The sequence below is a fragment of the Stylophora pistillata genome, chromosome 1, assembly GCF_964205215.1.
Source record: "Stylophora pistillata chromosome 1, jaStyPist1.2, whole genome shotgun sequence".
In the NCBI taxonomy this organism is placed as follows: Eukaryota; Metazoa; Cnidaria; class Anthozoa; order Scleractinia; family Pocilloporidae; genus Stylophora; species Stylophora pistillata.
In genome coordinates, this window is record NC_142519.1 from 22,654,297 (window position 1) to 22,682,212 (window position 27,916).

General features: G+C 37.8%; 6 protein-coding genes across 10 annotated transcripts in view; 3 read left to right on the plus strand and 3 right to left on the minus strand.

Annotated features, from left to right (window-relative positions):
* LOC111326460 (uncharacterized) overlaps positions 1-2,307 on the minus strand; it is a 4,941-nt gene extending 2,634 nt beyond the window's left edge. Inside the window, exons 1-2 of one of the 2 annotated variants that reach the window (XM_088744874.1) lie at positions 2,093-2,307; positions 1,579-1,751 (exon numbers count right to left, since the gene is read on the minus strand). In XM_088744874.1, coding sequence (XP_088601000.1) covers positions 1,579-1,751; positions 2,093-2,190 — 271 coding nt within the window. In that variant the 5' untranslated portion in view covers positions 2,191-2,307. Of the gene's footprint in view, positions 1-1,578; positions 1,752-2,058 lie in introns of both variants that reach the window. The other variant, XM_022930464.2, reaches the window with a different exon arrangement.
* A 1,959-nt stretch (positions 2,308-4,266) lies between these two features.
* LOC148741719 (uncharacterized) lies at positions 4,267-14,912 on the minus strand. Of its 3 annotated transcripts, none has more exons than XM_088744893.1 (3): positions 14,511-14,912; positions 5,887-6,095; positions 4,267-5,644 (listed from the first exon to the last, which is right to left on the minus strand). In XM_088744893.1, the coding sequence occupies exons 2-3, from the start codon at positions 6,026-6,028 to the stop codon at positions 5,490-5,492; spliced, it is 297 nt and encodes a 98-aa protein (XP_088601019.1). In that variant the 5' UTR covers positions 6,029-6,095; positions 14,511-14,912; the 3' UTR covers positions 4,267-5,489. The 3 variants fall into 3 exon arrangements, with proteins under 3 accessions (XP_088601019.1, XP_088601024.1, XP_088601016.1); XM_088744898.1 differs by lacking the exon at positions 14,511-14,912 and adding an exon at positions 11,797-11,854; XM_088744890.1 differs by lacking the exon at positions 14,511-14,912 and adding an exon at positions 7,132-8,113.
* LOC111326399 (uncharacterized) lies at positions 9,920-11,452 on the plus strand. The gene has a single exon (XM_022930383.2). The coding sequence runs from the start codon at positions 10,470-10,472 to the stop codon at positions 11,202-11,204; it is 735 nt and encodes a 244-aa protein (XP_022786118.1). The 5' UTR covers positions 9,920-10,469; the 3' UTR covers positions 11,205-11,452.
* On the plus strand, positions 13,186-18,421 carry LOC111326397 (uncharacterized). The gene is made up of 6 exons (XM_022930381.2): positions 13,186-13,285; positions 14,336-14,429; positions 15,331-15,591; positions 16,107-16,481; positions 17,003-17,052; positions 17,531-18,421. Exons 2-6 carry the CDS (start codon positions 14,354-14,356, stop codon positions 17,699-17,701), a joined length of 933 nt encoding a protein of 310 aa, XP_022786116.1. The 5' UTR covers positions 13,186-13,285; positions 14,336-14,353; the 3' UTR covers positions 17,702-18,421.
* Positions 17,857-27,869, minus strand: LOC111326396 (BTB/POZ domain-containing protein 6). 2 transcript variants are annotated; one of them, XM_022930378.2, is made up of 3 exons: positions 25,680-27,869; positions 22,999-23,052; positions 17,857-18,669 (listed from the first exon to the last, which is right to left on the minus strand). In XM_022930378.2, the coding sequence occupies exons 1-2, from the start codon at positions 26,880-26,882 to the stop codon at positions 23,044-23,046; spliced, it is 1,212 nt and encodes a 403-aa protein (XP_022786113.2). In that variant the 5' UTR covers positions 26,883-27,869; the 3' UTR covers positions 17,857-18,669; positions 22,999-23,043. The 2 variants fall into 2 exon arrangements, with proteins under 2 accessions (XP_022786113.2, XP_088600904.1); XM_088744778.1 differs by lacking the exons at positions 17,857-18,669; positions 22,999-23,052 and having other exon boundaries at positions 24,074-27,869.
* Positions 18,628-22,648, plus strand: LOC111326398 (uncharacterized). Its single transcript, XM_022930382.2, has 5 exons — positions 18,628-18,760; positions 20,320-20,439; positions 20,912-21,238; positions 21,769-22,022; positions 22,210-22,648. The coding sequence occupies exons 2-5, from the start codon at positions 20,364-20,366 to the stop codon at positions 22,375-22,377; spliced, it is 825 nt and encodes a 274-aa protein (XP_022786117.2). The 5' UTR covers positions 18,628-18,760; positions 20,320-20,363; the 3' UTR covers positions 22,378-22,648.
* Positions 27,870-27,916: the final 47 nt, after the last annotated feature.

Consider the following 27,916-nt stretch of genomic DNA (forward strand, 5'->3'; position numbering starts at 1 on the left):
TCCAAAAAAATATTTTGTGTTAAATGGGAACACTAAGAACTGTAGTACGATCGAATCAGCACGCGTAGCGCAAGCTGAAAGCAATCAAGACAACTTAACGATCGAGACAATGCAAAAAAATAGCTGTACATCTACGAAGGCGAACGATTAAAAAAAGACGCAATCCCTGATGTGCGTACTCATTTTAAACAAACTGAGACATTTCAGTATACACACTATAGTTCCTGTCACCCACAAGGAATTAAAAGAGACTTCATAAAAGGGGAGACGCTTAGACTTCTAAGAACAAACTCCTCTCAAACAATATTTGAGGAGAAAATTACAAATGAAGCGCATTTGCTAAAGAGAGGCTACCGAGAGGACCTCATTAGCACAACCCTCTCAGAAGTGAATTAAAAAAACAGGAAATTAGCTCTTCAACAGAAACAAAAGACGAACCAACGAATCTTGCCTTTTGTGTTACACAATACCAACCATCAGTGCCAAACCTAAAGCAAATTCTCATGAGACACTGGCATTTAATAGAAACACATCCACTACTCAACGAAATATACTAAAATCCGTTTCTCGTATCTTACAAAAGAGGACGGTCGCCCAAAGACATACTCAATGGGGCCAAACTTTGAATAGACTACTCTAAACACGCGCTGGGGAGTCGTGTAGGCCTGTCAACCCCATTTTACAACAATTTCTCGTCTAACTATTTCCCGAACAGTGTGTTCTGAATGAAGGTGGTTTCTTCTTTGTAACTCATAGTGGCGTAGCCTTCTCTTCAAAGTCCTCACGTTCATTGAAATCCCATGGTATTCTGCCAGAAAGTGAACAATGGTTTAGTAACGAAATCCCTTATTAAAGTAATGTTCTATAGCCAATCTTTCGTCTCCCGAGCTGGACAACACACTTTCCTCTTCACGCCATTTAGTGTTCCACAACAACGGAAGAATGTTTCATTGTTCCCACATTCTCTTCCACATTTATGACAGAACATGTTCTATCCTCGTTCCTTCGCCATTTTGTATGCGGGATGATGCGGGATATGGTAAGAAAACGCCGGTGTAACGCTGGGTGACTGCTGGTGCAAATAACACGTGACAAAAAATTTTTTTGGATTTGCAAAATATTCAGTCGGATTTTGAAAAAATTTTTTTGGATTTCAATATATTTTTTTGGATTCGCAAAATATTTTCGGATTTTGAAAAACATTTTTTGGATTTGCAAAGTATCTTTGGATTTTTCAAACTTTTCGACAGTGAATTTAAAATAAATATTGCGATTTGAAATATTTTTCGGGATTTGAAAAATATTTTTGGATTGTCCCTTTTCGGCTTCCGTACAAAAACGATGAATTGAATCGAATGATCAACTAGGTACTGCCGATTGACTCTCATTACTTTCAGCTGCGTTAAATGCCCCCAGCCAACACACTGGTTGAAAGTAACCAATCACAGAGAAGCACCGTGCTAGTAAGAAAATTGGTTACCAGTCAAAACAGTCGAAACGATTCAACATCAACATTCGATGACAAACAACACAGAAGGAGTTACTAACAATGAAATTCTCGCCTGATACGATACAAACCTCGCCTCTCCATGCCTCGCCTGAGAGCGTGATTTAAACACTGCGAGTCCAAAATCGCCTCAAAATCTGATTGACTCCAGCACATTTTGACATCATAATGTTTGGCTGAAATTGCTTGTATATAAAGGCAAAGTGTTACAAGTAGGAGAAATTTAATACCACACGACATGATGCTAAAAAGGGAGAGAAAAATATACGTATAAATATGGGAACAAACCACGTTCTCCCGAACAAGCTCAAAAGTACTTTAACATGGAAAATCATTGCAAATGATAACAGTAAGTTCAAGACATTAATATCTTAAAAAAACCGAACTAATCAGAATTTCCTGATATAAATTTTAAAGTATTTTTTCAGGGATATTATATCATGAAGTCCTAAATTGTTGAGCTGTTTTTTCCTTGTATAACGGCCGCAACATCGGTTATTCAATGGAGAGATTTTTCTAAGAAGACACTGGAAAACCAGTCCTGTCCCTACCCTATGCTGTGCTCATTCTCGCAGAAAAATTCACCTTTCCGCGCAATTTTCTTTCGCGAAATAAAGAAGTCCATATATTCTTGTCCTCTCTGAAATTGTCTGTTCGCTTCGTTTGCCACGTTGAGCTATCATTCTAACAAGGAACTGATCCTTTCATAGTATGAAAGGATGGGCGTCAAGCCATTCATGTGAGAAATAAACATTGAAATAGTATTATAAGCTGGCCAAGTATTCTCAGTTTATCAATAAACGTAACACAAAGTTGAAGAAAAGCTTTAAAATTTAATTGCTGATTACAATCTCAACGAATGCGCATATCTAGTGGTTAGCCAGGTTGGAAAAAAAATGCTTTATTTTCAGTTTAAGTCCAAATGTTTTCAAATCTTGTTGAAATCTCAGTGGATACTTTTCAAAGGCCCCATGGTGCGGATGTTGAAACAGGTGCTTCTATTGAGTTTTACCGTTTGACGTCTGAAGTTATAACATGATCGATATCCCCTGTTCAGAACAGAAGTGGAAGGTGTTAGAGAAATGTATATGTGTACGACTAAAATCAACAGCTTCCCACTTGAGCATTGCAAATCTTCCGTGAATTGATTCAAAAAGAAAACCAAAGTTGTGTATTTTTTTGTCCCAAGTTAGGTGTGCGTTTCAGTCCTGTTTGAATTTGACTAATTGCCTTTAAAACCTACAATGCCGGCCACTATAAGCTTCAAAGGCCTACATCAATCGTTTCCCGTCCTGTTTGTTTGTTTTGATTTTTTTTACCAATTGGATAACCAATATCTGAGGTACCGATTGAAGATCACGGTTTCAGTAAGTTTTTAGATTTTTATTCAAAACTGTCTTATGTTTTCCGACGGAGTCCAAATATCCTTTGATGCGAGACTGAAAATGTTGGGTAAACGGACAAGCTGATCAACAGAAAAATGCTCTTTAATCTACCGATGAAATGTCTTCCTTAAAACTACTGTCTTCCAATTTCCAAGGGATCTTTCGCTTTCGCTTGAAGAAAGTCTTCAGAGTCCCTCTCTAAAGTGAAGACAAAACTTTTGATTAACGGCTGTGTTCGTTCGTGCGAAGTAAACGATATTATCGCCTTTTGGAAAACAAAGGTACACACTTTTGCCGAGAACTATTAAACACGTTAAAAAGAACCGGGTTAAGTGCCTTGTCTTTTGTTCCAAACAATCAAGTTTATCGACTGGTTTACAGTTCGTTGGTTAAATTTTCACAGGATGTTGTTATGATTTTTACATTTTTATTTTTATACCAAACTCGTCACAGAAATGTCAAAATGGTTTTAAAAAAATTTCTGGCGTTTGTCGGAGTGTATCTGAATTTTTATTTCAACAGAGCAATAACTTCACCCGGTATGCGCAAATGTAAACCACCAAACGAGGAGTGAACGTTGGTAAACAAAATCATCGAATACACCCTTCGATTTTAACGAACCATTCACTGAAGATTCATTCAAATTTTTGTATGAAACGAGACTAAAAAAAACCTTTCGATATCTTAATTTTAATCCCTGCTTCTTAACTCACACTTAGTGACAGGGTTAAAAAAAATCATTGAAATTATGTGCAATTGGGAATTAAAGAAGTCACAGATCATATTGAAACTTCTTTAAGAGCGAGATGAAGAACAGAGCAAAGTAAGCACGAGACAATGTACCCAGTAAATCATAAATTTCTTGCAAACTGGACAACTTAAGAACGACTTAATGCTATAAACACCTACCTTTTACAAGTTAACCCCAACTAAAACACCAACGGATGGTTTTTCACCGTGATTGTCGCCTACGGTAAAGTGAAGATGAACTGAATTAAATTCGCCAGTTCAATGCCTGAAGGCTTGGTTCTAAATGCCTTAAATTGTCTGAACAAAGCCTGGTAAGTGCAGTCGCCATGGTGACAGAGGCGGGATTCAAAACCACCAGAATAAAATGTGAAACGGATCAATTTAAATTTAGGGATTGTTTTTATAGGACTCCGGGCTATCTTTTGTCAACATATGCATTGTTCTTTGTTATTAATTTACGTTTACATTGCGTGGTTCCGTCGTTACGTTCGCGTTAGTATTGTGATCAACTTTATTTCGTCCGTTCAGGAAGGCCCTGAACGCGATATTTATCAACGATTGCGTAATTTAGCAGGGGTTATCAAATTTACCCGAAAAAGTCATTCATAAACAGCGTTACTAATTACTTGGCGTGGTATTTGATCTCTCTTTATTAAAGCGTCTTACAAATATATGACTGGACTGTGTTATTAATTTATGATTATTTTCAAAATAATCGTCGATTTATTTGTGACAAGGTATCTCCTGACGTCCTGTCCCTTTTTCCACCGAAGGGTTTCCGTTGAATTAAATTAATGAATAGAAATGCTTAAAAGCTCAAAACAATTTCGTCAAGAATTCTTTATAGAATAAAGCGAGATCGATTCTAGAAGCAAAAGACTTTTTTCAGTTTTGAGAGTCATCTACATTTATAAATTTCCAAGCTGGAAATAATTAAGCTCTTTTCCATGCCACGTGCTGTTTTAATCAAGCACTAAAGCTAGGTAATTGTAGGTCCCTCATTAAGCGGCAGTTTTGTAACTGATAGGTGGAATCGAAACAATAAGGCTAATAAAAATCCTCAATTTCCAATATAAAACCACTAGAAGTATTGGCACCGACAAGAGATAGTGTTATGTTTTCCATAATCCAAACTGCTCGTCTCCTTCAATTTATAAAATACTGGAAAAAGTAATGGAGTTGAGAAATAACTTATAACGTTGGTTGAAAATTTCAGCCATTCAGGTCAGCCATTATTGTTCCTTTGTGCTTCAACAATCTCAAGTATCTTCAATATAACGCCAGAGCATATGGCTATGTCCCTTCAACATTACTATACCCTTTGGTTTGTTTCTGTGTTTGTTCACACAAATTGCATATGTGTCACATCCAGGAGATGTAGCATCAAGTCACAGCCAGACAATTTAACTACCATTTCTCACAATCAAGTTGTGATGGTGAAAGTTAGGCTTACATACGACACGCATTACATTGATATATATATTTTTCATATTTTAGGAAGTGGATTCTACCATAAAAGGGGAAAGCGAAGGAAATATGAAAAACTTCTCTCCCAGTCTTTAATCCGTTTCACTAACAAGGTTGTAAGAAATGAGGAGCCTCTGTGTACCATGATGCAACAGGGCTGAGAGCAAAGGCGGCGCAAGCGGTAGGTAAATGCACGAACGAAATACCTGGCTAGTGCCAATATATGTGTTCAAGGTATATATATCAAGTCAGAAAAAGAAATTTCAATCAAAAGATGGGGAAAAAGGTTCCATAGCTGTTTTTCAAATTTTTCTCTTCAAACCTGCAATAGTCTCCGACGATATCCTAAGAAAAACCCTTTGAGACCAATTCCTTAAATTCTACACTGGTGCTGCACAGTGTTCGAGAATCTCTTCTACTCGGCAGCTACTTTCATGGCAACATTCTTCCAGAAACAATCCATAATTTGTAACATAAGTGATACGTTTTTGTAGAAATCGTTGTGCTTTCTCTGGAGATTGCAGAATATTTTCACCTATGGAGGAAACAAAATTATTACTGAACGGACGCATAAATAGGATTAAAAAAACATGTCAAATAATCATCAGCTGGAGTGAACGAGCCCAAGAAGTAATGACTGCCCCAAAATGAAAAAGAAGAAGATTGAGAAGGACAAAGAGAAACGCAGATTGCAAATGCAATCTGTTAGTTGCGTCTAATTTTGTCAAAATAATTAGATTTTTACTTAACTCGCATACAAATTTAGGACAAACTTGCCTGACTTCCACATCGCTCGTTTTCTAAAGTTCACACAGTTATTAGAGAGAAGCCTGTCTATTTCTGAGGTCGAGTAACACAGTGTATAACGATTTTCATTTCCATCGTCCACTTTGGAATTTGAAGCAATTACAAATGGCATATCAGCACAAAACAAGACAACTATTAATATCAGCAAGACAAAAGTTGTTGTGAGACAAAGAAACCTCCTGAAAGACAGAACAAAACGAAACAGACTGTTAATTCAGGCTAAAGAAAATGAAAGGTTAAAAATTTGTCACTAAGGTAGCCTGCGGAAAAAGAGTCATTATTTTGTGTTTTTTAGGTGGGCTGCGGCAAGCGCCGGTAATGAGTCATTCTATCGAGCTCCTCAACTTAGGCGCCTCTCGTCCCTCGCATTTTCCTTACAAATGCGTGGAGCTCGCCTCTCCCCGACTGGAAAATGCAGAGTCATCGTCAAGTTCTCTCTAGCTCAGTGGTAGCGCATCGGAAAGCAAGAGCAGAAAATCTTAAGTTAGTTTATCGAGGATGTTTCCAGTTGGTCCAGAGTTGGTGACAAAACGAATGATATCCTTCTTTACTCAACGACTGAGTACTAAATTTACCATATTTTTTTCCGGTTCAATGAATGAAGTGGCGCGAAAGGTATGAGGCGTTGCTTAGAAACGGCTGGTGACGTCATAATGTGTGGTACGTGTTCTAAATTGAATGGACAACAGGAATCGGCAGCTACTTGTAATGTTTTAGTAACAATTAACCAGGGACTTTTTTTTGTTTCATTTGTGTCATTATCGCCTCGAATCCTCTTCATGAAGAACCAGAAAAAAAAAGTGGTTGGAAAATTTGATAAACCCCAGCCTTAAATGGTAATCCTGTACAATAATCAGTTTCTCCCTCGGCCAAATTTTTAATTCGCTTATCATGCAGGAGAAAAAAAGCCCAAGCTTTTTTTCTTTATGATAGTGAACGCTTTTCGTTTCGACGAGAGATGACTGAAAACTTCAATAAGTTCAAGAGCCAAAATAAATGGTAATTGAAAGCTTCATTTACAGTGTATACTACAGCCAGACGGTGTTCCAGGAAATTTGAGCCAATCAATGAAATTGCGAAAGGTGAAAGTTAGTGATGATGCAATAACGCCACTGGTTCTCATCTTATCGTAAAAGAACTCCAAAGGACAACTGTGAGCAGTGAGGTGTAATGTTATCTAAATAAAGCCCAAATAAGAAAAGGAATATAACTTACATTATTGTCGGTTCAGTCTTTGAAAAGGTGCCGATTTCTCTAGCACTGCCTTCAATGACAAGGATTAACGTACAACATGAAATTAGTTGATCGTTGTTTAGCAGTTGTGGTCTAAATACAAACGCCGTCGAGCTTCATAACTGACAACCTTTATTGTTCGGCTGAATCTGATAACAAAACGTATTGTCCACGTATTTCATGATTAGATGTTATCGTAATCGTTGTATACACCTGTTTATTACACGTGGGAGAGATTCTGTCTCCGCCAAAAGTTGATTTTGAGCCATTAGGAATTATTTTTTAAAAAATTCGCACCAAATAAAACATATCTGTTGAAGCTAATGTGATGATTTAGTGAATTATTTGATTAATGATTTACCCCGAAGCAAGTTCCAGAAACTGATATGCTCCTTTATTCACTTTATGAAAATTTCAGGTAAAAGCAGAACTCAAAAATTATTTTATTTTGTTTGGCAAAATCTGATAAAGGAACGGCTATAATTTTACCTTTCAAACTGGCATTTCATTTTCAATGTGAAAGAAGTATATAATTTCATTCCACAATATATTTATTTCAATGAACTTTTAATATCTTTGGTACCCAAAAAGATAAAATCAGACAGCTTTCTAAATTTGATGCAAGACTCCCTTAAAAATTGATAAAAGTCAGCGTAATTCCCGATTGTTATTCTTTTTTTCTGAAGTTATCGATATATATAGAAAAGTTGATATTCTAAATTTAGGATTTTGAGTTGATTTTGTGGGTTCTTCTCAATTAAGAATAAACAGATCGATAAGGTAGTCTTAAAAAAAATATAAAATATATTGCCGATTCGTTATTTTTTTAATCATGATTTACTTGTAAAACTTTGGTGTAGCATAATTTCTAAGAAAATACATCATCGATTTGTTGACTTTATGTTTACTTGCAAAACTTTGCCGCGGCATAATCTCTTGGAAACGCCTACCTCGATCTTTACTCAATATTCTAGAAGAGTTGAGTTTCTTAATCCACTAACCTTTTACTTCCTTCCATAGAAAGTGGTTTTACACATTCATGCTTCAAGTAAAAAACTTTACAAGGGCTTTTTGAATTGTTTATTTTTCCTTCACTTTCATGCTGTGCTTTAAAACGCTTTAAAAGCGCTGACTTATTATAAAGAAAGGTTTCGAACTCAATCGATCTGTGTGGTTGTCTTGTTAAATTGCTGGCAAACAAAAATAATAGATCTTTCTTAATTCATGTTATTAGCGTCATATGCCTCCACCAAAGGAAGTTTCTGGCCAAAATCAATCTTTCAATGCAAGAAATTTAAAATGTTTTCAATATAAAGGACGTCACCACTTGACCAAAATTGGAACCAAACTGATAACACCCACACATAGGTTTATTATACAATTTCAGCAAACACAAAAATGTGCCCATTTAAACACAAAAACAACGTTTTCGTTAAGTTCCGTTTGATGTCAGGAAAATAGTTTCAGGATATCCCTTATAGTTTGGAACTTTCGTGTTCCAGTTCAAACTGAAATAACGACGTTTGTAAACCATCTTAAACAGTTCCTTCGCCGGAGGCTATATTGTAATTATGATGATTATTACGACTTCCAAGCATATTTAAATCTACGTAAACATACGTGTCGTTCCTCAGTTCTTCAGCCGAAATTTAAAAAATACATTTTTATTTTGGGATCATGACTCCTAAAACGATGAATCTACACTTCTGACAGACCTGTGAGTTATTGTAGTTTCGTATAGAAAGCCGAATTTTAATCGCTCTTTGTCAAAAGATAGACTGAAAAAAAAGGAAAGAGGATGAAAATTTAAAGTATATCTCATTCGTGGAAGGTTTTACTTGAAGTCATTATTTTTCTACGTCGATGATTCACTTTCAAAGTAATGGTTCCACTTATCCTTTCAATTACTTTATACTTTGTAGGTGAAACAAATGGTGTTATATTCTTAGGCCATCTCCATCGGTTAGTGAAAAGACGCGTTTTTTTATTTGAGAACGTTTTGTGGATTAGTTTGATTGTTGTATACCATCTATCTAGTTTTTATGTTCAAAAATGAACCATTGAGCGGTTTAAAAGGTCTTTGTCACTTTGATGGTTTTTAAATAAAGATCATCTTTGTAATTTTGGAAGGATCCTACATCCTCCGTCATTACCGAAAAAAAAAAGAGAAAACAGATGCTTCACTTAGCAATTATCTATCTAGACTAATCTAAAATACGTCTTTACGACGAATATGACAAACTGTGCAATTTATTAGTAAAGGCTTCCTGATATCACTGGAAGTCCTCAGACCAAATCAACCGGACGACGATAGAAATTGTTGGCTTTCATTATAATAAACAATACCAAGTCATAAAACAACTAGATGTGTTCAAAGGGCCGAGAGGAAGGATCTACGGGATGATCGGAAATATCAGTAATGAAAACAGAGACAATAGTCTACGCTATATCTAAATTTGAATTCATTTCATAATTTTGTGTTTTATGTGGTAATCAAGCATGTATCTGATTTGGATCACTAGTTACTTATCGGTTTTTTTCTGTCTCATACTAGTTACTTCATTATCGGTTTTTCTCTGTCTCGCTCTATGACACACACACATACACACACACACACACACACACACACACACACACACACACATACACGAAAAAAACCATCACCGTTTTACAAACTTCTCCCTCAGCAATTTTGTGCTTGTTATGCTTTCCTTGGCTACATGATCAACGCTTGACAAAAGGTACAGTGAAGATGATCACGTGCGGTGGAAAAACAATCTCGTGGTGCAGCGGTCTCCCTGAAAGAAACTAAAGTCTAAGCTTTCATTGTATTACAATTGCTGTAGAGGTAGCGTGAATAGATAGTGCTTAGCCAGTTTTCTGGTTTTTTTTTTTCAATCAATTGATAGGGGGTGAAAATTTAGGGTGTGTGAAGATGTACACACCAGTAACATATCGATGATGTTCCGTTAGGCGCAAATGTGCGTTACGCCCAAATGGACTTACATTGCTTTTTTAAAACAGAAATAGCACGCTGAGGGTGTTGTAGCCGAAAGAAAATGCAGTTTTGTATAAGAATTTCCATCGATTTAATAAAATATCATATTTCTACTTTTCCTATGAGGGATTGTACTCAAAACCTCTAAGGTTAATATCATCATAAGAGTAGGAAAATCAAATCGGACGAAACCATACTCAAGCTCCAATTAACATCATTAGCTAATCACAAATGTAATAATTGCCATGCAATACAAAGCTAATTGTGACGTAATCATGCGTGCGCTTCGTGCTGAGTCTGTGTTTTAAAAAAAGAGCTAAACATGGCTGAGAGATTGCGGCAAAAATTCACGGAATTAAAAGCTCGTTTGAATGAGGCCGAAGCCAGGAGTGAGTGTTTTAAGGAGAGCTTAAATGAAGTTAACAAAAGAATCGATAGCGCCGAAGCTACAGCGGCCATGTTGCGGCAACAAGCCACATCGACTGAGGCTGAAATAAAGAGGATATCATCTCGCTTGGAGAATATCGAAGGAGAGTTGTGGTCAACTGGCGAGAGTTTGAAAAGGAACGAACGAGCAATGGACAATCTAGCTCAAGAGGAAGAGCAAATGAACGCAAAACAGAACACACTACACGAAAAACTGAAAACTGTAAAAGACACTGTGACTATCAACGAATCCAAGTTGAACGAAGCGTCTCGTCGAATTAAAGTGGTTGAACTGCAGAAGAAGCTTGCAGAGAAACGTTGTGAGCGTTTGTCGGAGCTAGAAGGTCAGCTTAACGCCAGATTATTACAAGTTAACAAAACCATGGAGGAGTTTCAGTCGAGTTCACGAAAGGGGATGAGTGAAGAAGAAGAACAGGCCCTCAACCAAAAAATTGAAGATCTTAAAAGCAGCTACGTTGAGTCTGAAGCTAAAGCTGATCTAGCGCAAAGAAAAATAGCTGCGCTAAGTTGCAAACGTAACGCACTGGAGAGCGAACTTCAAGAAATCAACGCAAAGAAAGAGTGGGCTAAAGATGAATTAAACAGGGTGTATCACGACATGGGTATATAACCACATAGAAAGTAAGCAAGGTTTCCAGCACATTTAACTTGATGCCAGATTTAAATGATCGTGGTATGTCAGATCGAATATTAACAAAATTTCATTTAGTCAGGGGTTTGCCGAGCTGAGACTACTCTCACGCATTTTAACGTACTCTTAGATGGTCGGTCATGAAAAATTCGCGCTACAAGGACACATGAGTATAAGAAATATACTGTACATCTAATATTAAAAACCTCAAACACTACACCCCTAAAGAGTTGTTTTCGTAATTGATTGTTTTCGCTTTTTTTTTCCTTTTCTAAGAAGTAACTTATTAACCCTTGTGGTAATTCTCCCCTCTAACTGCTTCACAATTCCTCGTAAATTGCTTACGAGGATTTGGTGTTTGGTGAAGGTAACAACTTCTACCTAATAAGCTCGAGTAAACTCATCATCCGTTTGCCAGATAACGTATAGATACTATCATTAGGGAAAGGGTAGGTGTTAATAATTTCTCGGAGTATAGAGGTTGAAGAAGTAACCTACTAAAACATATCGGAGCGAGATAAACACAGCTACGTCCAGACATCAACGATTTCCGTAGAAAGGTAATATGTACCGTGAGTGGAACTGCTCGTCTTCATGCGTCGGATCATTTCAGTTGATTTCTGGATCTTCCGTTCAGTTACAGTCGAACCTGTATTAAACGACACCGTATTAAGCGGTCACCCGGTTGTTTCAGTCGGGTGCTATTTCATGATATCCGAATGCTACTGTTGCTTTTCGCAAAATTACCTTTAAAGTGAAGGAAACCATGCAACTATTACTATAAGCAATTTTCCGTCCATAACCGTTTCTATATTAATTTTATTGTGAGCGAGCGTGGAGCGGGAGCAAAAACAACACTCTCTGTGTTCGCGTAATCCCCCGGCGCGGTTCTCAGCCTGCTCGCACTCTGGAGGATAATCTGAGAGAGTAGAAGGTTTGTGTTTAAAGTGGAGATGGTTGAAACGGATTACGAATGGTGACCTTGATAAATTCATGTCAAAGTTTGCGAGATGAACAATTCTGAAGAAGCTCCTTAAGGTTGGCAACGCACGCTGTAGGAACCAATTTGTGAAGGGTCGTCTCCTAAGAAATTCTTGCCGACCTTCTATTGAGTTTTTCGCCGATACGAGTTTCCAAACAAAACCGATTATAAATTGATTTATAGAGGATTCTGTTATTCGAGACTTGACTTTCTTTCAAGCAAATCAGTTCCAGGCTATAATTCGCCAAATGTTCGACCTGACCGGCTGATGGCATGGGCATGTCACGTGTGCAGGTACCAGAAATGAATAAGAAATCTTAACCTGTCTCCTCAAATATATACCAGTATAAATAATTATATATCTACATATATTTTATTGTAGAGCTTATACAACTTTTTTATAGTCTACAAACGAAAGTTTGCCCTTTTGTATCAATAAGGCTACGTGTCTACGAAAATTTTTGGGCTGTTTGTAAAGGCGCTAAGCCTAAAATTATATATTTGAAATGTTGAATGACTATCCAATATAATGAATATTCCAAAACTCCTAATTTACTTTCATCTCTACTGGAAGAGCCATATACAGAAAACGTCAGAGATACTTTGACAGAAAACGTGAACTTAACTTCTTGCAATTGGTGGTCTTGTTTTAGCGGGAATGTTTCTTACTTTGGGGGTTTAGAAGCCATTTTCATCGCTTATGAATTACATATCGATACATACGACTCCATAAAAGACTGTTTAGCAACAAAATCACCGATCCTTGCACCATGGGCTCGAACTTACAAAATACCACGCTGATTTTTCGAGAAATCAGGCCGTTTACTCTGTCAGGCATCGCAGCTTTTGACATCTTCGAAGGCAAAAGAGCGGGAAATGTTGCGCGCCATTATCTCACGAAGGAGTTATGTAGTGATGCGATATACCTGGAACTTTGCCACCCTATCTTGCTCTCTGATTGGGCGATGCAAAGAGCGTGGATAATCGGCGCGTCAAACTGACAAAAACAAGATAAATCTATCCCATGACGTCATGTTTCTTCTCTAAGAGAGCAATATGGTGGAAGTGAATTTCCTAGGTAAGTTTTTAAATCAAACTAAAATAATAATGCTTATTTAAAACTTTCCGTAGTTCTGCCGATCATTCCTATTTGAATACAACTCCCTTTTCGCAGATGCTACTTCTAGTATTGTTTCCTATGTAATACCGTATGAATCAAAAATCAAAAGGTCACATTTTGGGGAAAAACACGTTTACCGAATGCCTCGTTTGTTGGGTCATATTCTTCGCTTTGCAAAGAAAAATATTACTGGAAAATGTCTGTTCTCTTTCTCACTTGGTTATTTCCTGAGCTCTTTCTTGTCGCTGATTCTTAACTTAATCGGTTTCGGGAGAATTGAACCATAAAGGGCTCCATTTCTATACAGGTGGCAAATCAAATTAGAAAAAATACATCATGAGAAATTTTAAATTTCGTTCTTTTTTGGCCGGAAGGACATTGATTTCCCTTGGGCGAGTATTCGTGTGTTCACTTCCGTTTTCCATGTGCTCGTGCGAACGCACGATGGTTGAGTGGCTGGCCAAACAAAAAATATGAAACTTAACTTTACTTGATGATAAATGAATGAAATAAAACACTTTCACGCTTTTCAAAATCAAATTTAAGTGCCAAAATTAATCAGTCCAGCCAAAAGTGATCCCTTTACGTTTTCTGTTTGCATGATGGTCAAAAATACCGTCTGGCAGAAATATGTTCTCTAAAGTAGAAACGTATGGTTGATATAAATAAAACACTATGAGGTTTAACAGGCTTGATCTAAGACTGAAAGAGTATGACATAAGACACAAGTACGGGTGTTCATTTAATCCATGCTTCGAAAGGCATTGAAACAGACGTAAATGAAAAAATGATCTCTATTAAGTTGGTCCAATTGCAAATCATTGTATTCCGTTAAAAAAATGCTCGTGGAAAACGCTTCTCAAGAGTTGCCATAAAATTAAAATAACTCCGCCAAAACGCAAGGGCGGGGCCATCACTTTTCTTAAACTCAACCGGAAAATGGTTGGACTCCACGAAAATGCCAAACGCGCGCTAAGCAGACTAATCTACATTTCATGACACATTCAGATAAGTGATTGACAAGAAATGAGAATACGGGAAGACATGAGGTATTGGTGCCTTGTGCTGTTTATCTCATACCTCGCTACTGTGGACGCTGAAGGTGAGTTCTGTTCAGTTACGAACTTTCAAGAGATGACTTATCTATAACAAAATACAAATACACTTTGTCCCCTTTGCTTACCTTAGATGTGAACATTGATCAGTATCCTTTTGATGGCTTTTTCACCTTTGATTTTGCTCACCAATTGACCAAGAACACTGCAGCGTGATTATCCTATCCCCTCTAGGTCGTATTTCCTACTCACGACAATTATAAATTATAACATAACCAAAGTAAAGCGCGCGCTCTGATTGGTCAATTTAGCGTCCCCCATTTGCCCATGGGTGTACGCTGCTGACGTGAGCAAATGCAAAGACTATTTTTCCGCGCGCGCTTGTTTTTTCTGGTCGCGTAAGATTTGTTAAATAAAAGGGAACTCTTTAGCTACAATGTATCAATGTAATGTTATAAAACAAATGGTAAACACCACAGCGTACACTATTGAGTTATGGATGCACTTGGGAGGTTTGCTAAGCACTCAAGAAGCTAGAGTCGCTCTCGGCTTTCGCCTCGAGCGACTCTTACGCTTCTTTCGTGCTTAGCAACCTCCTGCGTGCATCCATAACTCAATAGTGTACGCTGTGGTGTTTACCATTTGTTAAAGGGTGACATGATTGGACAACCGGCTGAAATGTAGACAGCAAAAGTTGAATTCTTATCAAATTAGGTTTGTAAATCACAATCTCATCTGGGTCATGACACTAAAATGGTTATCCGAAAATTAAAACCATATCATTATGACCAGAAAAGAGTAGATCGAAGGATAAGAAAACAGTACGAAAAGAATCCAAACATAAAAGAAGGAGAACTAAAGCTGTTCAGATTTTTACCAATCCATATGAACATTGGATCTTTCCTCGTTAAACTGAAGAGTTACATTCGAGCTTTTCTTCTACTTCAGTTCAATGGCCAGGTGGTACATACGGTTTACCTATGCCTACCACGGGCTGTCCGTCAGATGGAGTCACTGAATGGAAGACAGGTTGGACTTATCATGACACAGAGGACGACAATAACGAGAACCAGCGGTCGAACATCTTCCACATGCCTGGGAACTTTTCCGCGCATGGTATTCAGCAGAAGTTCTGCTTAAAAGATAGTAACAATGGAAACAGTGGCAGCGAAATTTGGCCCGAAGGAAAATACTGCCTTTACAAGAAAGGTGAGAGAGTTTTAAAAAAACCCAAGTAGAGTAATCCGTACGCCCCTCAGTATTTAATTGTTCAGAGTCAAGACAATAGTTGTCTTTAAAACTTGATCATCTACGATCCAGCTGTAGCAGATAGTTGCTCTTTTAGTTCGTTCGTTGAATCCTTGAGTTATTTGGTTGCACAGTTGGTTGTTTTTGAATTTGTGGTTGATAACGTAAATAAACCGCCTCAGTCAGCGAGTTTTGAGCTCATTTTTTTAAGTGTTAACCACTCATCGGAAAATTTGGGGTTTAAATCATCTTCTCACAAGGCACAACATTGTTTCTCTGAAGCTTACGACAACATTCATTTGGTTATTTAATCACCAAAACACCAAAATAATCGGCAGTTAGACATAAAGGTAGAGAGCCGACCAGACAGACAGACAGGCAGACAGCTAGCCATGGAGGCGTTACCACCAGCATTGACTTAAAGATGAAGCGAGTACATCATGAAAACAACGAATAATGATGCTCTCCTTTCTCAGGAGTATGTCCTAACGGACTAAAAGAAGGCTTCATCCGCTGGGACGATGAACAATCAGAAATAGACCTTAACGACAAACACTTCGGAGACCTGCCCGATGGAGTCTACGAGAAATCTCACACAACAATAAAATACTGCTGTAGTACAAAGGGAAACGTGAACAATCCAATTCAACTTCCCGCTCTGAGACCCTTCTACCTTCTCACATACGACTCTGCTCAGTGTCAGAAAGTGGCGGGAACCAAAGTTACAAGCGAGTTCATCAAGTTTGATGATGATGATCAAGGGAATACTGATGCAGCAGATGGGGCACACCCTTATGGACCCAGTGAAGACCCCTTCAATTTAAAGATTTACTACTGTTATTACGAGCCAGGTAAGTGTACAGCGTGATTCAGGCAAAGAGAAAAAGACTGGTTTGTGAAACAGCGTAATGAATCAAGTAAGTAAAGGTATCCTGCGCTAAAGACTGACTCGCGTAGTTACCAGAACGTATCCTTATTTTGGTGACATAAAACGACCAAGGGGTATTGCCAATCTCTCTTGGCGGGATATTGGTAAATCACTGGTTACCCCGGCTTAACATGTCCTCAGGTTCCCCTGAGAAATCGCTGGAATAGATTGTTTTGACCATCGAGTCACCCAAAACAAAGATGATAAAGATATAAAGTACCCATCCCCTCCCCTCCCCCCACCTCAAGTTCCATCATTTTGGGGATGGCATGCACATGACACTATCAAATTCGAAGACTGCGTAGAATTTCTAATTCAACTTCCGATCTACTTGAAGATCGACAAAGATTTTGTGGTTTTTCAAAAAAGACAACTGTTAGTGAAAGTTTATGAAAGCCTGCAATACCTAAGCAGTGACAAATGACAACTGATCATTGATTACAGGGCAAGAGAGTGAAGATGATTTAGGAACTGGAAAGGATGTTAAGAGCAAGGTAAGGATTTCAGCTTAAGCACCAAGCTTACTTTTGTTTTCTTTCATACGGTCGTTGTTCTTTGTTTCTGCATCTTTATGCTAGAAAAGGTTGAATGTTTTCCGTCACTCCTGAGAAGTTTGAAACTACTAACTACTGAGTGGCACATATTGAACAATTTGCTCAGCTTTTCTTACTAAAATGAGTGTCCTACAGCCAAAAAAAAAAGAAACAAAACCAACCAAATCACAGTAGCTGATCAGAAAAAAGTAAATACATGCTCACTGCCTAACTTGCGGATAGACGCGGATAACTAAGAAACGGTTCATCTACGTTTGCGTCTGCTTGGTTAAGAAGTTGGTGCGATATTTGAAAGCCAAACACTGAGTGAAGTGTAGCAAAATCACAAATTCTTGAGAAAACAGACACGCCTTGAAGAAGAAGTTCGCGCTCTAATAAACAAGCATTGACACAGCGAGTTCTCTTTTTTTTTACCCAGATTCCAACAGGCAAGACTTCCAGTTCTGGTTTAGCCGTTGCCATTGGGTGTGGTGTCGCAGGAGCCATTGTAGGAACCGCCTCTATCGCTTTTGCCACAAAGAGAATCCTGGCGCACAGAGCACGCGCAGCATATGACCTCATTGATGATCCACAGCCTGACGGGTCATGAGAACATGTAAAGTCACCGCTCAACTAGGAAATCACAGTGTTCATTCGTCCTAAAATATATTCCACCAAATAGGAGTGAAGAGTTTGTTTGTGGAAATCAAATTAAATAAGTGCCATCTAACTTTCGTTTTCGTCAAATCAAATCTCACCACGAGCTCGAAATTAAAAAAAGGTTTCTTTTTTTGGCGTTTGTTTTGTTAAATACAATTCGTACACACAGACAGAAATATCAGGAATGGATCGAAATTATCAACTCGCACTTTGGTACCGTAAATATCTTAGTTTGTCATTCTCGTCGTTTAACAGTCTCCTCAAAGAAGGACAATTGACGTAACTAAGCGAATGATTTATGTAAAAAGATGACGACGAGTCGACAGTAACTAAAATATTTCTCTAGCAAACATTAGTAAAAGCAGTATGGCAGTTTACGTTCATCGTTTAAAGTTGTAAAATACTTTAGGGGTTTCATTTTCTAACATGCTAGTTGTACACGCCCGTAGAGTCAGATGTTCTCAAAAAAATGACGTAGAGAAACGGTTCTGTCGAGTTTACCAACTGGAGGGTAGTGGGAGAGAAATAGTCTAGCTGTATATAGCGGAACCAAGCCAGTGGCATATGATAGTAGCTTTATTCAGTCTGCAATGACAAAAATGGTTTTAGTTTCTTATACAATGTACAGTGGAGGTCACAGAAGAGAATAAACTATTCTTTTTAAACTACATTTACGCTTAATTTGGTTGGTATTATACCCTTATAAATCAGACGCCATAATATTCTCAGTAAAGACTTACACGATCTGGGGAGACAAATGACAATGGTGTACCTGTTGTATAGCATGTGACCAAACTTCCCGCCAAATTAAGGGTCGCTTAACACCACTGTTATGGTAAAATCATCACGTGACAGGGAGAAAAAACTTCCAAGTCACGCCACATAAGACTGGAGCGGCTTGGGTGTTGGCTCATGGAACTAATGATAAACCAAATGAATTTAATTGTAAAGGGCGTTCTCTACGGGTATGCAAGAACTTCGAGGGAGATCGTTCTAGTAAAAATTTCAGGTAAGGTCAAATACAATTTAGTTCGTCTGGTAAGCTACTAATAACAAGTCTATGATCCATTGAAAAGATTCTCTTAAAAAAAAAAAGAAGCAGTATAACAGTTAAACGTTTCGACGCGCGCGAAAACTACTGATCTATCTCGAATTAAACTTAAAGAACAAGTGAAAATGACTGAAAATACAGTTGCTGTCTATCGTTGAGACATAAAGTTTAACAAATAGCTCGTCTTGGAACTAAGTGATCCAATTCCAGCCTGCGTTTTGTCAACATTTCGTATCATAAGCCAATGGTCGTGGTCGTACGAAAGTTTGATAAAGGGAACCGGCGGATAATTGTTAACCAAACATGTTATTGATCTGGTAGACTCGGTGCTCTTAAACGACCGGGTGTTTTCCTTTTCCTTTTTAAATAAAGTTGATGCAATAATAGCACCCTCTCCAGGACGGCGGGAAAATTTATCATAACGATATATATATAAGACCTTCATGGCAAGACAGATTGAACTTACGGTGACCACAGAAAATGTCAAGTCAATAGCGATCTGAAATTGTTCATGTTCAGACAAGTCGCTCCTCAAATCTAGCAACAACTAATTTCTCAGTGAAGAATGGCCGATCATTTTAGAAGCAGGCATTACAATTTATATTTTTACTTTGCTTGAAAAGTTATACCTCTCACATAAGCCTAACAAAGAGCCCGGCAACACCCTGACAAAGGCTGAGTAAATTTAAGAAGGCTTTTTGTTCTCTTATTCTAGTATCAGACATCCAAAGTGGCTCTAAAACCAACTGTCTTAGGTCCATCCTTGAAAAATAACTATGTGCTGCTAGTAATTGGCGAGGAGAGAGTAACCAATGAAAGGAATTGAACATCTTATCAAAGGAAAATTCATTCATTCATTTGCCTTCATCGTACACAGGCTACCCGCTTGTACTACCAGCATTTTTCCCCGTCATAACTAGCTATCGGTCCAAGTTCTTTCTTTTTAAGGTTTCATAACACTTCAGAAAACTTCTTCTTGTGATGTGGGTATCTTTAACCCTTTAAGCTCCTTGATCAGATTGTTAATTCTCCCCTCTGGCTGCTACACATATCCTTGTAAATTAGATATAAGGATATAGTGTTTGATCAAGATAACTTCTACCTGATAAGTTTAAGTATTCTCATTACCTGTTTGCTGGATAGTGTATGGACATTTTTGGGAGAAGTTACACTTCCGAAAGTTAAAGGGTTATTAATGATCACGATGGTTCAATCTTAGCACAGAAACAAAGCAAACAAACAAACCATGTGCGGTACGTTAAACGTTACCACTGAATTACGTTGATTTAGATTTTTTTCTCTGCTTCTATTAAACCCTGTTCCTTTTTTTCTAAAGGTTAGTTCTCAGTCTTCCAAATATTTAGTCAAATTATTAAGCTAAATCATCGCGTGACCTTCCTCTTAAACTGACATATAAATATTTGCGAAATCAAACAAAATCTCAAGTGCACGTGCGCTACTGTCGGTACCAGGACTAACCACAAGTTGTTTACTCCCTCCCACTTCTCCATTTACAGTGTCGATTGCGACAACATGAAGATACTTGATATTACTGGTTAACATGAAGCTATCATCTTCAATTGGAGTTTTCGTTATAGCGCACTACATTTCACATGTTTGCAGTTCAGTACTAACAGGTATTTGTGATAAGTTTTAACATCGATCGTAACTTTTAAACAAATGTCAAGTATGACCCTATTAAATGGTAGACAATAATGGGTCACCGCACGAAAATCGAATGAATCGCTTCAATTTTGGCATTGCTAAAGAGAGTTGGGGACAATTAACTTACACTGCGTAACCTATTACAATTGTGTTTCATTCACATTCTCTATGTCCTCCTCAATGCTTATCTATTTGATAATTCTTAATATTTTGAACCACTCAATAAAGGCCGGCAAAGCCTGGCGGGTGTATCGCAGTTCTTGAATGAAACACAACAGGTTGTTGTTTTTTCTTGGAACGTATCGAAGCGACCGCTGATTATAATCAGCTGCTTAACGATGTATATATTATCTACATGTGCCAGATTTTCCTACTTTCCTCAAAGTAAGGTAACTGATTTTGAGGCAAATTACTTCAATCTTAATTCAATCTGATACGTTTCAGGAAAAAACCGATGGTCGCCTAGTTTCTTAAGTCAAGTTCGTGACCTATCGTGCGAGCCCGGAGAAGTCAGGAACAACGTCACATTTCTCCATGGCACTAAATCCGGGAATTTTACCAAATTAGGAAAAGTGTCTGACTTGGAAGTATGTATGTTGTTATGCTGTGAGCTGGACCGTTGTCAGGCTGCGTTTTTGGCGGGAAAGAACTGCTACTCGGTTACTTGTTTCACAGATAATCATTGCGCAACGGCGCCAGCGCTGAACAACAAATGGCAGCCAGTGGTGGCGTTCGTAAAGCGATTACATAAAGCAGTTCATGTAGAAGCTGGTAAGATGTTTTTACGACATTTTAAATTTTTTCACTAGTAACTTTCCTTTATGCACAAAACGACCAGAGTATGGAATCATTCAGCGAACTGTCCTCCTAACTTTACATTGGAGATTCTTTTTACTCCCCTCAAAGAAATGGCACCTCATGAACTCAGTTCACATATTGTGTGGAATGTTGTGCTTTAATATTACTGAACGGACTGACTTTTTAGGCAGCCAGCTGTGCTGTTTGCTTTTTCTAATGCTAAAAAAACAGAACAGAAACAAAAACAGAAACACGTCCAGATTCGGGGAAAAGCTTGCAAGTGCAGTTGAAAACCGTTCCCACTAGAACATAAGAAGCTTATGTTTATGTTCGTGCTTATGGTTATGATTATGATCGTTATGTCATTAGTAGGAACTAGGCTTAAGGCTTCGGCTGTTTAAAGTTATAAACACAGAAAAACCTGATGAGATTCTATTAATATTAAACAACTAACCATGTCATCGTTTCCACCATGTAACCAAGCCACATTCATTTTCCTGTAGCTCACAATGGTAACACTATCGCTAACGCAGACAATGCTGGAAAAACTGAGGACAGTAGCAGCAGCAAGGATGGAAATAAGAATGGCACAGAGGCACAAACGAAGGCGCATTTGAGCAAGTTTTTTAAAGAAGAGGAGAAGACAAGCAAAACGGAGCAGAACAGTGCGAGGGTAAAAATACCAACTGGCGGAATGGCGGATACTGTTGAATTGGATGAGTTACAAAAACATGAACAAGCTTCCTCAAATAGAAAAGTAAGCAATATCCCCAAGTATTGTTTGTGAGGTTTTTCATTCTCATGAACGACTACCACGCAATCTCTGAGAAATATTTGCAGCTTTTCCTCCGATATAATTTTCACGGAAAAATCAGTACGGCAATTGCCTAAAATGTCGTTTGGGGTGTTCCCTAATTTTACCCTCACTTTTGTTGTTCTTAAAGGTTGCGCATGAGCAGAGACACTCTTCTAAGTACAGTCTGGTGTCAGCAGCAGTGGCCACGTGTCTTATGGCTTTTGTTCTTAGTGGATGCGCGGTTGTGGCAGCAAGAGTACGCAAACGAAAAGAAAGCGTCATGGATTATGCTCAAGTACCAGACACTCAAGAATAATAACGGAAATGCGACACGCCATGGAAGCGCAAGCTATTAAAGTGAAAAGGGTTTATCAGGGGGCAAATTTTTCTAGAACAACATGTGAAAAGCCGATGCTTCAGAAAAAATCTTAACGGCGTGGTCTTGGTCACCTATCAGCCAAATTAACCAGTGATTTTTAAGGGAGCTTAAGTAGTCATCTGACTCTGTGTTTCATCATCACCACAGGCTATCTTATTCCTCTCTGGTTAACTCTTACTTGTAGGTAGTGTCTTAAAACCAAAACCAAGACCAAAACCAAAGCCAAAGTCTTTACAAAGGCCAAAAAAACCAAAGTATGTATCGCTTGAACAATTTTAAAGAAAAATTAAAACATGTTGACAGCCTGAAAAGCGAGAAAACGGGAGGGACAAAGTCACTCTTAGATTTCGTTTTGCAGCTGATTGGCTGAGTAGATGGATCGAGTTTTTTAGATCAGTCAGAGGATTGGATTGCTTTCCACACTCGAATCAAAATTGCTCAAACTATTAATGGTATAACTCAACCTTACTGTCATGCAACGTTGCACCGATGTGCCGAAAAATAACAAACTTGATGGAGGCAAGGCACTTTAAAGATTAAACTAAGGTAGATGCTTACCTTTAATATTCAGAAGAAAACCAGTCGGAAAGCCCTTTTGACTGTTCAGATTTTCTGAAACCGAACGAAAGAACTTATCTTAATTTTCAAATTAAAAAAAAAGAACTGGTAAGTGTGTAGCTTTGTGTATTGATGTCTAATTCACTATCTGTCTTCCAATCTCTTCTCCGCTCCATCCCTTTGTCATCCCAAGATTCCAATATTCCACGCTCCTAAATTCCAGTGACACATTACAGGTGATATCTATGGACTGACAGTGTCATGGTACATTTCCCATACCGGATAGAAATATTCCAGGAGAGAGGAGGAAGATGATGAAACAAATATGAATAGAATTGTCTGATTGAAGAAAAAGTATACAAAATCATTCGCTTTTAAAGCTGTCTGTACTTTTGACACATGAATTCAGCACAATTCATGGTACAACATGAGGACAACTCCCTGGTGTCACACAAATGTGACATTTCTGCACCACATCCTGCAAGTAGGCAATAAAGGGCATTTTCTTAATAGATGACAGAGTCACATATCAGGGTAATAGAAGCATCTGGGGTTAACCATAAGGAGACCTAATGCTAAGGTTCAATGCCCTTTGACCTTCCGGATACCCAATGCCCACTGCCCCCCAAAAGACCTGTGGTCAATCACATCATTCTGGAGATCACCTTATTGATTTCTTCCAATCCAGTTTGCTTCTGCTAAGAATGATATCTTGACAAAGGCTACACTGTACTACTTCTAGTGTATTTATTTCTTACAATCCTACAGGTGCCTAAGGAAACCAAATACATAAATAAACCCTATTTCATCCCAATCCCTAATTGTTCCCACTCCATTCAAGGGAAAACAAAATGTTTGCAGTCTGGAGCCACAAGTGTAGGCAGACAGTTGGACTGCTAGCGTGCAGGATACTATAAATCAATAGGCCAACCCACCCTAAAAGCCTTCTAACTCTTTGTGCCCTAACAACAGAATGCAGTGTTTTCTTTACGTTGTTCATCTTAACACACTGATTTACATTTCCCATGGAACTAATGAGTTTTTTTTTTAATTAATAATCAAGGGCTTCTTGAGCTGATGATCATTTCTTTTATTCTTCTGACCTTGATGTTTGATTCAGGTTCGACACTGCGGGGGGAAAATAACAAAGTAATCCCTCTAAGGGATTTAGGCGTAACATCGCTAGAAAGAGCTATTGAATTCCACCACTTTAATTTAATCCATAAGCACTGAACTAAGTTATTGTAACAATTCTATAGCCTCTACTAAACATAATTGTATGGAATCAATAGTGTTATTTTACAGACCATAAATATATAGTTAACACATGTATATAGCATTATATAATTACTCCTATTCTTTTAATCAATACTTAATATCTATAAGACAAATGAAAAAAATTGATTTCTTATGCATAACACAAAAAAGGCTTTAAATTTTGTTATTTAATCCCTTTTTCACACTTGTTGCTTTAATCAACTCCAAGTCAGTGTGACTCTCACCCTAGTATGGTCTGACCTTAAGAAATCTTAATAAAAAGAATGTTGGCTTGTATCCTGAACAAAAGACCTAACCATCAATTAGATATGTTTATTTAAAATATGCAAATCTCTTCCATACAATTCAATCTTTTATTTGAGAAAAATAAAGCATCTGTCAACAGGTGCACAATAAATAATCCCGTAGCTCAAAAATGCAACTTATTATTGCACAAATCAAGCACAGCTTGTTTAAAAAGGTTAATGGTCTATTTAAAACATCATGGGACAGAACAGCTTTTAAGACAGTATGTGAATGACACAGAGATAGTATGCTCATAAAGAGTATCATACAGTTGAACCATGATCATCTGCATGAGTGGGGACTGGGCTGAATATTCCTGAGTTTTAATAGTGGAGTCCCCACAATCAAAAAGATGAATATTCACAAGGCAAAAATAATACTGAATACTGAATGAGATCAAGGCCCCGGGTTTTGAATAAAAAAAAAACTTTAGAGATAAATGAAACAAAATACACTTATGAAGTCCACTAAATACCCGTTTTTCTATACAATACACCATCATTCACAATTTAATCTTAATCTACTGTAGAAATTTAAGTCCTACAGCTTTTCTCAAAAATCTGTTGGAGAAATTGCTTTCTCTAACAGTAATAACCTATGAGTAAGCTATCAACTATCATAATTATTGTTGTTTTAAGCTTCCACTCCTTGTTTGAGGAAACCAATCAAATTGAAAGAAAATGAAAGACAAAACTTTCCTTTTCCTTTTTCTGGTTCCACCTTTTTTGGAAACCAGCACAGCACTGCCTCGATTAACTATGTACTGGCTCAATGAAATATTTGTACTCCCTCAAATCTTGTATCTGGGAAATTGAATTTTGCAATTTCAAAATAACTGTAAAAAAAAGTGATAATTTAACTTCTTTTTGTGCTATTTGGTCTGAAATTACTCCTGTGATATTAAATAAATTGAGTGCTGTGCTTGTTCAATTTTTGGTTATTTTCAGCTATTGCATAATCCAAGGAGTGTAGAACAAGACCTCAGTGAGGTGTGATCCATGATATGAATTTTCAAATTTAAACCTGGTCTGTTCAACTACAACTTCCTTTTGAGGGGAGTGCTTGTTAGATGTTACACTTTGACTGAAAAAGATCACGCATTGTAAGGAGTATCTTACCCCACTCTTGACAAGTACAGCAGTTTTGAATTTGACGTCAATGCCATCACCATTGTGAACTCCATTGTTATCTGCCAGAAATTCTCCTTCCGTAAATCCAAGAGCCTTTTGTTGAGAATTGTCTTCCCTTATCCACAGTTGCACTTTGTCTCTGCGACTTTCCACATCTGATAAACCAAAAGTGCGGGTGAAGACACGCCCACCAGCAATGTACACTGGGGACTCTGAACTTACAGTGAATAAAACTGTTTCTTCACGTCGTCCTGTACCATTACTTGGTGGTCTGTGCCAGTGGTGTGGTGAAGGTGCTTCTGTATATAGGGCACATCGTCGCATAGGTCTTCCACTGCGTGGGACACAAGGAAAAAGTACATCTGGCTTTGAATTTGTGGTGCTGAAATGCAAAAATATATTGAGAGCCTCTCGGTCACTTAAAACATCTTGAGGAACAACTTCTTCTGCAAATTTTTTTTGTGACATGACTGGAAAACGAAGAAAGTACAAAGTTTCGCCAAGTACTTTCCTTATATTTGCCCCAGAAGTATCCAACCCCTTGAGCTCACACTGCTTTTTCGCCCAGCGTACGGTATAATCAAATAACTCCGACTCCTCGATCTTCAAAGTTTCCCTACGTAGTAAAGACTTGATCACTGCTTCATCAAGTTCCAGAAAACTGGGTGATTCCAGACACCGTTTAGTGTTGAGATCAACAATGAACCAACACCTCTTCTCTAATTCTTCTTCTCTAAACTGTCGTGCCTGGGTCAGCGTCTCGAAAACATTGTTCAGATCGATCCTTTCTTCGAGAAAACGGCCACATTGCCGCATTAACGACAACACTAAGTATTTCTTTGCTAAATACATAACACCGAGAACGGAGTTGGCCGTGAGGTGAAGTTCGTCGTAATAGATGAATCGAAGAAACTCGGTCAAGCACTCAGAGTTACAATCGGGAAGTTCGATTTTGTTTCCTTGTTCTGCTATGCCACCATGAAACATGGCAAAGAAGACAGGGCTACTGATCGCTAGCACGTATTTATGTGCTGGTAGAGCAACTTTTGCGCCGTTATCTTTGGTGGAATCTTCAACAACAAAGCTCACATCGCTGATCATAGGATTTAAGAACATGTATTTGTTCCGCTCCCGCACGGTTTCCCTAGTCGATTGCCAATCGTCGGTTTGAATGTCACTCGCTAAGTCCATGGTAATAAATAAATTAGTAAAGAACTAAAAGAGAAAAAACGTTTAATTCATGCGTGGCGACATGTCGTAAGTTCGATGTTCGAAAGTAGTGATATTAAAGTGTTACGTGACAGACTCGGAGAGATCTGGGTGACGTGGTTACAGCATCACACATTCTGGCAACGTTGTTTTTCCATTTTTTGGTATGAATTCTTGCTCTTCAGGCATTGGTGGCTCCTCTAATGCTACATTAAAACCACAATTAAAAGAGGTTATTTCTTACAAAACCATTACAAAGTACGCTACTCTTTAAAGATGATTATTTCAAAAACTGGTACCGAACAGAATACCATCATGACGATAATAATATCTGTGGAGCGTTACATGCAATTGAAGTGAGAGATTGAGATGTACATAGATTCAAGACATGTCCGCGAAATCCCATGCTAAATTCCATAATGAACCTCCAAAATACCTCAGATGGATTATAAAGAATAAATATGTCACAATGCTTTTGTGAAAGTCAGTTTCATTTCACTTTCTCAAGTAAGATGCCTCTGTTGAATTGCTTTTTCAATTGAGTTTTCAACCAACTTAAAACAAATCACTTGAAGTGCCAATTGGAAAATGGCAAAAATCACTAAAGGCGACCACAACCGACAAAAAAATGTGTAATAAAATTTTGGTTACTGTTGTATGACTGTGTGTAATTAAAATTAATAGAGGTTTCTATAACTTAGCCCTTCAAATCCCACAGGTGACCAAGACAAAATTTCTCTGCACAATTGAACAGACAAGTGATGAGGATAAAGAAAATATCAACTGGGGGATTATAAGTCGATCCAATAATAAATTCTTCAATCTAACATCAATCATAAGAAAGTATGGAGAATTACAAATTAGATCTTGCACTTGAAAGGGTTAAAAGGACCAGTGAGGCAAAAAATAAATTATTACCAAGACTCTACAATGAAAATTGTCTGATTGTTATTGTTCTTACAGACAACCAATGTTTCCAAAAGTTATTACATTCAATAGTTCTTACAACCCCTAAA